This window comes from Lepidothrix coronata, unplaced genomic scaffold (genome assembly GCF_001604755.1).
Source record: "Lepidothrix coronata isolate B3197 unplaced genomic scaffold, Lepidothrix_coronata-1.0 Scaffold17, whole genome shotgun sequence".
Classification (NCBI taxonomy): Eukaryota; Metazoa; Chordata; class Aves; order Passeriformes; family Pipridae; genus Lepidothrix; species Lepidothrix coronata.
The window spans coordinates 9,453,358-9,465,529 of NW_016690197.1; the positions used below are offsets into that span (position 1 = coordinate 9,453,358).

The 12,172-nt window shown below is 53.4% G+C and overlaps 1 protein-coding gene across 1 annotated transcript in view; it reads right to left on the minus strand.

The window, feature by feature from the left end:
- Nucleotides 1-8,710, minus strand: part of PAX2 (paired box 2) — a 101,534-nt gene extending 92,824 nt beyond the window's left edge. The window contains exon 1 of the mRNA XM_017806971.1: nt 8,060-8,710. Within this exon, the coding sequence (XP_017662460.1) occupies nt 8,060-8,084 (25 nt within the window). The 5' untranslated portion in view covers nt 8,085-8,710. The remainder of the gene's footprint in view (nt 1-8,059) is intronic.
- Nucleotides 8,711-12,172: the final 3,462 nt, after the last annotated feature.

Consider the following 12,172-nt stretch of genomic DNA (forward strand, 5'->3'; position numbering starts at 1 on the left):
CTCTTTCTCTTTTTTTCTTCTTTTCTCTTTCTCCCCCGCTTTTATTTCTTTTTCTCAAAGAGGATCTGAGGATCTCCCCCTTCTTCTCTAGCCCAGCCCCCCCCAAGCTAGAAACATTTACACTTCAAAAGAGACGGCCGCCTCTCTGCGGAAATTTCAAGAAAAATAAACTTTTTGGGGAAGTTACAGTGATAGCCATCTTTCGATCTGCTTCATTAGCCGGCTTTCTCCAGCTGGTCAAGTCGAAATCTTGTCCATTGATCCTGTTTCCCACCCTGGGCCCCAATACACATAACCACGAGGGCCCTGTCAGCTCCCTTCCGAAGCCCTCTGAGTTCTCCCGTGCTGCTTTGGTTTCGTCAACTTGCCGCCTCACCTTGTCCCGGGGAACGGGGTTAAACAGACGCTGCTCTCGGGAACTGCCTCCCCTGTTCTGCTGCCCGCCCGGGAAGGGCGCTGCGCCCAGGAACAATAGGGGTCGAGTGGCGGGGGGAGCCCCTCGGAGGGGTCAGGCCTGGAGCAAACGGTTGTGCCTGCGATAGCCGCTGGCTCCAGAGCCAGGACTTGAACCTACGTTGGTTCCCAGTTTTCTACGGGTCTGTAGACAATTACATTGGAAACCAGTTAAACGCGACCTATGGCCATAGGACGGGTGCTGCAGGAGCAGAAGTTTTGCATTTGTACGACATGGACATGCTAAGTCCTTGGCTCCGCACCCTGCCTGTCTTCTTCCCCTTGCCAAGTGCTCGAACGCTTACAACCTAAATGTTGGTAGTTTGGAGGTCGTTTAGCTCAACCCTTAATATTCCCCCCAGTATATTTACGAAATCACGGGATAAATCTATGCTGATCTTCTATATGTATTTTTCTGACACATATGGTTCTACATCAAGTAATTTAATCTCTTGTGAGAAAGTCGGTGGCGAAATCCCTGGTTGTGAAAAGATAAATAGGAAAAAATATGATTTAAAAACCCCACAGAGATGTGGGCATTTAAGGAAAGAGTCGGTGTGTGTGTGTCAGAGGATCTTCAAGGAAGAGGGCGCTTTGATAAAACCTTCTCGGACGACTTTTGGGGTGCTTTGTTTGAAGACAGGATGATTTCTGGCCTAAGATTTCCTGCTGCCTCTCGCCAACGAGCGCCCAGGGGAAAGGGGTGCCCACACCTTGGCTGTAGTGGTGCCGTGATATGATTTTCCCAGTGGGGAGAGGGCGATGGGGCAGGGCAGAGGTGCCAGGCAGCAGCGTGGAGATATGGAAACAGGATCGAAGCTGTCTGGGAGGATTTCCTCGTGTCGCTTAGGGCCGCGCAGGGCTGGGCAGGGCGAGGAGAGGCAGAGGGGGTCCTGCCGCCCCTCCCCGCCCCCCCAGCCACTTTGCCCAGGAGACCCGAGATTGCCCTTGGTGGCCGAGTTTAACACATAAGTATAAAGTTAGATTTTAAACGAACAATTAATAAGAAAGAGAGCTCGAAAGGAATAAAAGCCCCCATCCTTCCCCTCCTCCTATGTCTCCGAGCCCCTCTTCCCCTCTCCCTCTCTCTCCCCCTCTAAGCACCTCTGGTCACGTTGGAGGATGAGTTTTTGGAGAGCTTCTGGTACAATATGGAGCACCACGGGCTGCAATTTCACACTCCACAGCACATTCCCCCTAAAGCTACTTTCTTTTTTTCCCGTCTAAGACCCCCTCATGTCTCCCCCTCTCTCTTTCTCTCGCTCTTTTGTGAGCCATGGGTGGGTTGCATGTCTGGGGGACGCCGGGGCCGCGAGGAGGCCGGCGGCCGGGCCCTGCCAGCGGGGCGGGTGCGTGTGTGCGCCGGGGGGGCCGCGCTCCCCCCTCGCCCTGCCTGCTGCTGGCTTTTCCCTTCTCTGCATTTGTTTGCCCTGAATGGTAATAGCCCACGTGTGCTGCTCTTTATTCAGTCACCGACACTTTAACCTCTCCTCTTTACAAGAGAGCGTTTGCCACAAAAACGAGACAAGCCGAAGACCTTTTGCTGCCTCATTGAGGGAAAAAAAAAAAAGAAATAAAAAGAAAAAAAAAAAAGAAAGAAAGAAGTGGGGGGAAGAGGACAATGTGAAGAGACACTTCTGCAACAAAGCCGCCTCTTAGCGCACCAGGGCGGCCGGAGCGGGGCGAGTCTCCAAGCCTCCCGGGCCACAGACATATGGGGACGGGTTTCGGCACAGGCCACCCCAACCTGCCCCCTCCCGCCCTAAGCAAGCAGGCAGAGAGCGCGCACACGGCTCCCGGCGCTGGGTTGGGGCCTCGGTCTATCCCTGCCCCAGAACTTCGTATCCAGCCCCGGGTTGGAGGAGCCCTCGGTGCAGGCAGGGTCCCCAGACCTGGCTCCTGTCGAGGCGACCTCCGCGGGCCGGCATCGCCGGATCGCCACAAAAGCTTTGTCACCGATCTTTCCTTTTGTCTGGCCCTTCGTCCCAGAGCCCTCGGGTCCTCTGCCTGCTCATTTCTTTGCCCCGGAGCGGCAGAGCGGGGTTGAGGGCAAGAGAGTTCTGTGCTGCTCCTCCGCCTCAAAAAGGGAATGGCCCACATGTGAACTCTTCTGCCTTTCTCATGATGGGAGGCTGAGGCGCTGGCGAAGCCCAGCTATCTCTTCCTTCCTGGGGCAGAAGCGTGGGAGCCCCACTCTGCTGCTTTCTTACTTCTCCCCTACCCCCCGCTGGAGATGTCTTTTTTTTTTTTTTCGTCCTCCTCTAATTTCTCCATAAAACTCCCCATGAGTGAATTAGACGCTTATTAAAGTCTCCTTTTAATCAGCAGTAGTGGGAGATCCTCCCTCCCTCCCTCTTTCTGCCCGTCCAAGGTTAGTTTGCCTCAGGGCGATTTGCAAATGTTAGGATTTACAGTTATCACACGCAAAAACATTTATATAACCCCTAACTATAATACACCCATAAAAACGGGGAGGCAGCGAAAACTGCTGCGGATCAGCGAAAAACCCTATGGCTTGCCCATTAAAGTCCCCGGAAAGGGTAATTCCAGCAGTCAGAGGGGCCAAAGTGTGGTAATGCCTGGGATTCACATCTCCAAAAATGATCGCACAAAGAGACCTGCCGGGAAGAGGGGCGGCCGCTTCGCTCCGCTCCCTTCGCAGGGCCGGCGGGGGAAGTTTGGGAGCAGACTTCTCCGCACATGCATTAGGAAGTGATAGATATGCCCCGAGACTTTACTTCTTCTTTCATTCTTTCCTTCTTTCTCTCCTTTTCTCTTGCGCCTTCCTTCCTTCCTTCTTTCCTTCCTTCCTCCCTTCCCTCTTCCTTCTCTCTCCCCCTCTTTCTTCCCATCTCTCTCTTCTTTTCCTTCCTAGCCAAGCTGAGCCCGGACAATTTCTATACATACACAAATCCACCTCCCCAGAGAAAGTTGCCCAGGTCGCGTTTCTGGCAGCCCTTCCCAAGCCCCGTTGTGAGCCCTGCCTCTGCTCCCCGCTCCCCTCCACCACGGGCGGCTCTCCGGTCCGATGGGATGCGCCGGGAGCTGGGTCGGGGAAGGCAGGCTCGTTTCCACCGCTAAACAAAGGCTGGAAACGCAGCAACAAAGGACCTGGCGCGGCCCCTCCGCCCGGTGCGAGAGCCGCAGGTGAGGGCTGGGGCTTGCCCGGCCGGGCGCGGGGGGTCCTGCTTGCGGAGCAGTGCTTAAATCGGCGCGGGGCGAAGGCGCGGGTCTGCAGGGCTTCAGGAGAAACTGGTCGTAAGTTGGTGGGGAAACTCTCTCCACCCCATCCCCTCTTTCTGAGAAAGCCATGAAAACGGGCGAATTCAGTTCTCTCTCCTCCCGTCCCTTTCACAAAGAGGGTCTCGCTTATTCCCTTCCTCCGGCTAGGAGCCATCAAAGCCCAAGTTCGGCGCCTAATTAAAAAGAGTGGCAGGAAGACTCATTCCTCTTTAATATCAGCTGTTAATGGCCTTGGAGTATACTGCCTCTGAGGAGGAAGACACAGAGGGAGAGGCAAGGGGATGGAGTATGCGGGGAAACGGAGGGGCTGAAAGAAGTGGGGTGTCTCTAAGCGTGGTGGAGGAATAGAAGAAGAGATTAAAGGAAAGGGAGAATTTTAACTTATTGGAGGGGGCAGGGAAGGACTGAACTGTGAGCCGACATCAAATCCCTCCAGCTTCTCTGGCTATCTCAGCCGGGCAGCTCGGGAGGGATGCGGAGTCAGAAGGCAACTGTGCGGGCGCGGGGGAGTGGCGCGCAGAGAGGAGAGAGGACGAGCGGATCCGGGATGGAGGGATGGACGGAGGGAGGGAGTATTTCCGAGCCCGGAGCGCTGTTCCCGGGTGCCTGCCTTGCCTTCTCTCTCGGACCCCGGTCTTTTCCCTCCTTCGTCTCCTCTCTGAGGTTTGCAAATCAAACGTCACCAATCAATACGAACCCCGGCTCTGTGGGTGCGTGTGTGGGTGTGTGTGCGCGTGTGACCGTGTTTGTTGATCCTGACCTGCTGGACTTCAAAAATCTGCCTCTTCCGACTCCCTCCCAGCCTGTAAGTTCAGAATTACAACCTTCTACATCTATGCAAACTTTTATTTATGGGAGAATTCCTTTCTCTTGGAGAAAGAGAAATTGTCACCATGTGATCAGCTAATTTCTGACACACGGGGCTTTACCCCTCCCCCAGCATGGGGAAAAAATATCTCCCCTGGATCTCTTTGAACTGTGCACAATCCATAACTTTGGCAATGTATATATAGTGTTATTTCTGCGAGGCAGTTTTCCAGGGTTAGGGGAAGTGGTTGCATTCTGCTAAATGGATCCTTTGTGGTGAGTGCAGATTTATGCCCAGTTTTGATTTATAATTAAATTAGCTTCTAATTCGCAATATGTGTGTCTGTGTTTAAAACGTATCTAATCTGTGAAATTGAGGACGGGGGCACTTTAAATGAAAATCTACCTTTCGCCTCAAGGGTTTCTTTATGAAGGGATAGCCGGGAGGGCAGCGTGCAGCAGGAAAGTGAGGCTGTAATTTCCATTAGGAGATGTCAATCAATCCCTCTTTTCAATACATCAATTAATAAATCCGATTGGTGCTGGAGGCTGCTCCCCCCGGGCACTGTTTCTGGCCGGATGGGGAAGTGTGAGGGGAAGGCGAACTTTGGCAGGGAAGTCCCCGCAGGCAGAGCCCGACCCGACCCGCCCCCTCCCCTTCTCCCCCGCTCCGGCCCTGCGCGGGGCTCCGGGACCAGCTCCATCCTTGGCGCGGCGCTGGGGGCGGCAGGCGAAGCCGGCGGGACTCTCCCTGTCGGCTCTTGGGATCTGGCAGAGCTAAATTAACACAACTTGGTGAGATACGGTCGATTTTTTTCGACCCAACGGTGGGGGCGTGCACACGCGGTTAGATCCGGGCCCGGGACCCCCCGTCTTAGTTGATTTATATTTAGGCTTCACTTACTTAAACGACCCTCCCCTCACCGTCCCGCCCCACGCAGCTCTAACCCGGGCAATAACATCATCGGTTTGATTGGTTATTTTCCAACAGAACCACAGCACCTAGCTTTAATTTTTCACAATTAAAAGGAGGCCGGAATGGTGGGGAACTCCCTCCTCCAGCCTGACAGCTCGCCCTAGCTCTCCCTGCTGTTATCGTGCGCTCCGCACCTACAAATTATCGGGGAAATGGGGGGAAAAGGGTATTTTTTTTTTTTTACGGGCAAATGCAGTAATGCTGTGGTTTCTCCATAACTTAGCAATTACACAGATTCTCCTTTATTTTCAAGTGGCGCTGGTAGTTCAGCAGAACATCACCGTGATGGGCAGGCGGGTGGAAGCCCGAGGACACCCCGGCAAAGGGTTGCCCGGTGCCCACATGAGGAAGGTTGTCCCGACGGGGACAGGACAGGTGTGTGGAAGTGGGACGGCGCTGGGACAGGGCGGCACCCAGGTCTTCCGGTTGGGTCTCTGGCCTTAGAGCTTCACAGTGAGGAACACCCGACAAACAAAACTAATTCAATGTGTCGCCTCTCCCTTACAGCACACACACGGTATTTTATAGAAATCCGGCTACAGAAAGGGCTGACTTTCCTGAACCCACGAACGATGTAAAAAAGACGTTTAGAGGGAGGGAGGCCATCCTCAAACTACTCCGTAGTCATTGTCATCATCAAGCCTGTCTATTTGATTTAAAAACACCATGATAAGGAGCACGCTCTCACTGAACGCTGTCTCCTCAGCTTTCTTTTCCCCCCTCCCAACCACACAGCTTTGTACTATCAGATTTGCGGGCTGCTGTTGTCGGTTTGAGTTGCTTGGCACAAGCATCGTTTTGTGTGTCTCCAGCGAGAGGGGTAACGCTGGGTGAACAGAGGGCTGCGAGCAGGAGCACAGGGACTGCGGGGCTGAACTTCGGGAAGGAACGAAGTAAAAAGAAGAGAGAGAGAATGAGAGAGAGTCTCCCAGGCAGCTTGATCCCATTAGCTCCGTCCTTGGGTTGCATATTTATACGGTCTAGGAGGTGAACAGATGGACTATCAATTTAATTCCATCTTCAACACCATCAGAGATTGATTTTCTACTCGCTTTTAATTTTGCCATAATTAATTAGATCATTACAACTGTTTTCTATTGATCTCCCTATTTAAACCTCAGATGCAAAGGGACTTCGGCAGATCCTTTAAAAGCACAGGAGGGAAAAGGAACAGAGGGGTTTGCAAACTTTCTGAAGGTTTTTTTTCTAGTTTTAACTTAGAACATTTTCGGTGCAGAACAGCGAAAAAACGTCTTTGTGGCCTTTCCTTTTAGGAGGCCTTTTTCGTTGCCTTTATATTTTTCCTTAGCGTTTTGGTGAATCTTTGTCATATTTATATATAGTATACAGCATATATAATGGATTTAATTGATTCGATTACGAAAACATAAGCTTGCACGTGTATATGCGCCTATATATTCACATACAACGTGTTTAATATTGAGATTTACAGAGATGGTCCACACACATTTATAAATGGGGAATCTATCGACAGACGAGATGTGGCTTTCTGAAGGGCAAATATTTTTATTTGCCTCCCGTACGTGTTTGTCTGTGTCCCTGAATTCCTCTTTAAATGGGGGATATTTCACCGTGCGACTCCACCAGAAATGACAAAGGAAAACCGGCGCTGCCAGCTCCGGTTCTCAACCTCGGTTCCCAGCGCCCGCCGCAGCCTTTCTTTCCAAGCCTCCCCTGCAGCAAACGATTAGCAGCCGGGGCAACAGCACGGCTCTGTGCTGGCAGTCGGTGACGTTTGCATTTTGAACCACTATGTCGTTTTTTTCCCAAAATCCCTAAATTAAGAGCTCTGTTTATATACGTAATTTGAGGGAACCAAACCGCGTAATTATGCTTTTACCGCGAGCGGCAGCGCCGAGGAAAACCTCTCCTCTCCGGCGGGGTTTGTTTGAAGCTTTGTTTGCAAATCATAAAATTGCTGACTGGGAGCATGGGGCGATCCGGAGACCCATCCGCCGGCGGGGCAGGTTTGGGGGGCGCAGAGCCAGCCCCTCGCTAGGGGGGGACGAGATGCCAGCCCCCGCCCGCCGCAACCCCTCGCCTCGGCCCCACAGAGCCCGGCGAGGCGCTGGGCTGCCGGAGGGACCCGAGGCGGGGACAGCGCAGCTCCAGAGCCACCACAGCGAGCAAAGTTTCACGAGATGGGGAAGAGTTTAGGCAATGCCCCGAACTTTCTGCCGGCGGGAGGGAGCTCCAAGATTGAGGCAAATAGACAAAAGCCGGTGGTGGGGTCTGGCCCGGCCGGCGGGGGCGCTTGGAGGGCGGCGAGGCGGGGGGAGCCGGGGCTCGGCCGGCTCTCCCTCGCGTCTGGGGGCTCCCCTGCGGGTCCTTGCGAAGCTCCCACAGTGGGAACCCAGCCTTTCGAGGTGGTCTGGAGCGGCACCCATAAGGAAAGGGGACATTTAGCAGGTGAGATAGCAAGTGATAGAGGGGAATCTGGCGAGGCGAGGAGGGTGTGTATGGAGGAGAGCAGAGGCAGGCTGCCTCCTGCCAAAGGAGGGAGTTGGGGGTAACGGTCTCATCCCTCCCTGCTGAATATTCAGCGCCCCCCCGCCTTACCTGCTCTCCCTGAGCTCTGAGCCATGGCTCCTCTGCCTAATGGCCCGTCTCCCCGGGACGGCTGCAAGCCAGTAGATCTGCCGCGGCCTTTTCTTCGCTTCTCTCCTCCCCGCTTGGGTGTCTTGCTTTCCCCCGCTGACTTTCGAGATCTAGGCGCAACCACCCAAAACTAAACGGTTTAGATAACAACACACACACACCAGAGCACCACCACCACTACCAAAAAAAAAAAAAATAGCCAGCCACAGAGAAAGAAACGCCGCTCTACTGAGCCGGGACAAGCTAAAAGGAGGGGAAAATAAATAACAATCAAAGCAAGTGCAGCGCTGCTGCTTATAAAAGTGGAGAGGGACTCACCTGCTCCAGTCTAGCAGGGCTATGCAGCTAGGGAGGAAAGGGACTGGGGGATTCTTGCGGGGATCCTGCGGGGGGGGGGCAACACTTGGACTTTGAATCTGCTTCCCCTTGCCCCCCTTCCGCAAACGGGCTACCTGTAGGGAAGTCTTGTTGCAACAGCAGATTAATTTGTTGTCTTATTACCATAAAAATGTGCTCGGAGAGGGGCTGGCAAGGGAGAGGGGGACGCGGGACAGAGGAGGAACTTCCTCCAACTTTAAAAGGGAGGCGGTGGGCTCAGGCTGAGGGGGAGCGCGTCGGGGACGGGGCGGGGGGGTTAGTGGCGCAGCCCACTCGGGAATGACAGCGGTCATCTCGGGGGCCCAGACAGACTCCAGATGGGGTAGCGGGGAACGGGGGTTCCGCCGTTTACTTTGGAGGGGACGGAAGGCAAACCTGTGAAGTCTACCTCTGTGAGCACCTAGCTTTGTGCTTCTGAGAGGTTATCTATCTGCCCATCAATCCCTCCGTCCCTCCATTTATCTGTCCACTCGTCTTTTTCCTTGCTCCTACGGCCACGTTTTGGTACAGGCTTCATGACTGAAAATAAATAAATAAATAAAACAAAGCTTCAAAGAAAAGAAGAAAAATTTCCAGTGCTAAAGACATCACTGAATGAATATTTTTCTTTCTCTCATTCTACCCCTCCCTTCCATCTCCCCATTGATTGAAAGTCTCTCTCAGCTCCAACAAGGAGTCCCAGGAAAAATGAACCATTCTGCTATCGATTCTTCATTAAAATTACATTTCTGCATTTGCTAAATTGGTTTTAAAAAGCTTCCCCTGTTATTATTGTCTTGTCAGAGCCGGCGGTGCTGGGCAAACAGTATTTAAAAGCTTGGGACCTCTCCAAGATGAGGCTGTTGGGGGTTATGTGTGTGCATATGTTTCTTTTTCTAAAGTGTTTAGGAAAATGCTAACAACGCGGATTGGAGAAAAGCATGCCCCAGACAAGTGGGGAATTGAAAAAATTCAAGGAGGAGGGAACGCTTTCCTTCATATCACTTAAAAGTCGTCGATTGTCTCTTCAAGCAAGGAAAAAGAAACTTTCATTTTAAATATCTAAATGGAACACCAAAAGTCAATAATTGCAGCAACGAGTATTTGCCTCAGATGCCGTCTGCAGCCCGCTCTGCAGCAGCCGCTAGATCTGTCTGGAGCGGTTTCTCACCTCCCTGCAGCCTGAGCCCTGCTCGCAGCCGCACAGTCCTGCCGCGTTGAAACGTGCTTCCTCGGTGAGATGTTTAAATAAGTCCAGCTAACCCTCACACACGAACCAGATTCTTCCGACCTAACCCCAACAAACTCCACGGAATTCCCGTCCTCCCTCCCCAAACTGGTGTGAGAAAAACCCACGAGGGACTCTGGGAGATTTACTTTGAATTCCGCAAATCTCTCTCGAAAGAGCAGGGAAGCAGAAATGTCTTCCTGATGTGTTTATCCCCTAATCAGTTCATTAGTTATAAACAACATGACATTAGAAGTTAGGAGGCAGTTGATATTAATTTTTATTTAACTAGTTGATGTTTAATCCGTCACGCCAGACTGCTTAGAGAGAGCTGCCTGACACAAACCAGTTAGAACTTCATACACCGCGATGATCGGCCGGGCACCGGGACAAACAAACGGCGGCGGGGGGGCGAGGGGAAAGGAAACTGAAGGGAAGGGAGTGAGGGGGAAAGGGGCAAACCCGGGAAAGAGGGAAAAGCAGCAAAGGAGGTTGGAAAATTCCCCCCTTCACTGGAAAAAAAAAAGAGGATGTGTGAATCGGCAGAGAGAGGGAGGTGGGGGACGAAGCATGAAAAACGTCGCCAGCAGGCTGAGCCGAGCGGGCCGGCAGGAGCAGGTGCCCATGCCAGTCTCCCCTGCGGGCGAGGGGGCGGCCTGGCGGGCGGCCCGGGGGCGCGGGGCGGGCTGGGCGACCGGGCCGGGGCTGCCCGGGGGCGCGACAGGGGCGGCGTGCCGCTGCGCGCCGTCGGGCAGAGCGAGGGTCGCCGCCGAGAGAGTCCTCTCTTAATTAAAAGGGGCGCCGGATAATTAGAACGAGGCTGGCCGAGGGAGAAGAGCAACACGTGAGGGACCGGGACAAACGGGAACTGGACTGTTCCCGGCTTCCCGGGGTGTAACAGTTCCCTTTGGTGTCAGACTGCGACCCTTAAGCAAGCAGCGCAGGTGCTACTGCAAATAAAAGGAGTGAACGATTATGGGTACACTTACGGACACATTGTCTCTTCCTACCTTAAAGCCGTACTGAAGTATTATCTAACTCGAGTCTAGAATGTTACAGACTTCCCTATTACAATTTCTTGTTTCTCCCCTTGCAGCAAATTGGTGCCATAGAAATGGTTATAGCGTACCTGTTTGGCTCTACACCATCTTTATATACGTGAATCTCTACTCTTTACCCACCGACCCTGCCGACATGGGGGCTCCCCCCCCCCGCCTTTGCTCCCGAGGGGAGCACCGAGCATTATCCCAACACCTCCCCTTTCTGCGGCGGGACCCCCCGCGTGAGTGGTGCTGTGTGCCCCCCATGTGCCCTTTCGTTCAGCACTGTTCAGAATTTATTAAGGCGAGATATTATAACTGTATCCACAATTTCACAATTAAAGCATTTATTGGTGAAGCAGGAAAACCCTGGGCAGCAGCTCAGTGCAGTGCTTGCCCTGGACGCGTGTTCCTCCGTGCGGCAGTAGCTGTGCGGCTGTGACTATAGAGAAAGTGTTCCTGCCTACTACCCATATTTTAATATCAATTTCCATATTAATCAATCACCCCAAACATCTATCTGCTGGATAAAGGAAATAGTTCACATTCCGAAGAAAATTGCCTGCTTTCCTGCAGTTAATAGTTAACTCCGGAATAGAAAGTTCCCAGGGAAATGCGGAGGCAGGGGGAGCGTGGCTCTCCCTGTTCCCAGACAGCACCGGTCGCCACTTCCCCCTGGCCGCGGCTGCTCGTACCACTCGGGAAAATCTCCCGGCTCCTCTGCTGTGGGCTCGGGCTACGGCTGCCCGCGCCTTTTAGTGAAAAAACCGAGACGGAGTGTCTTAAGGAATGAACTCCTGATGGAGCTGTGATGTACAGAAGGGAGGCAAGTAGGCTCTTTCCCCATAGACCGAGATAGAAAGTGGCTGCAACAGGTAACAGGGCAGACACCAGCGACACGGGGAGCAGGAGCGCTTTCCAGTGGCGAGGGGAAATCCACACTGCTTGGCTGTTTGGCTTGAGAAACATCGTAAGGAAATGTGTGACTTTCCCTTTGTCCGACGTCTCCTCTCCTTTTCTTTGAGGCAGGGTGTGCTTTGAAGGGTGGAGAGGATATTAAAGAGGGGACATGCCGAGGAACCAGCGAGGGAGATGCAAGGGCAGAGGCGAGGCTGGACCCTGGCCGAAAGCTGCAGCGCTCGGAGGCCGCTCCTTGGGGCCCGGCCGGCCGGCAGCCGAGCACGGGCGGGGACGGCCCTTTCCCGAGAGTTTCAGGGTGACTTCAGAGGTGTGGGATGTCCGCGTCGCTGCCGCTCTGCTCCGCACTGTTGCCTTAGTGCTGACCTGGCCACCTGGTGCCTTTTGGCGGTGATGGTGGAACTGGGGAGGACACAGGGTGGAGGAGCAGAGCAAGGAGTGGGCCTCTCCTCTGTTTCAGAGATGTCCATAGAGCCTGTGGGATAAGCAGGAACACTTCGAGCTACAGAAGTTGGAAGGATGCTGCTGGCA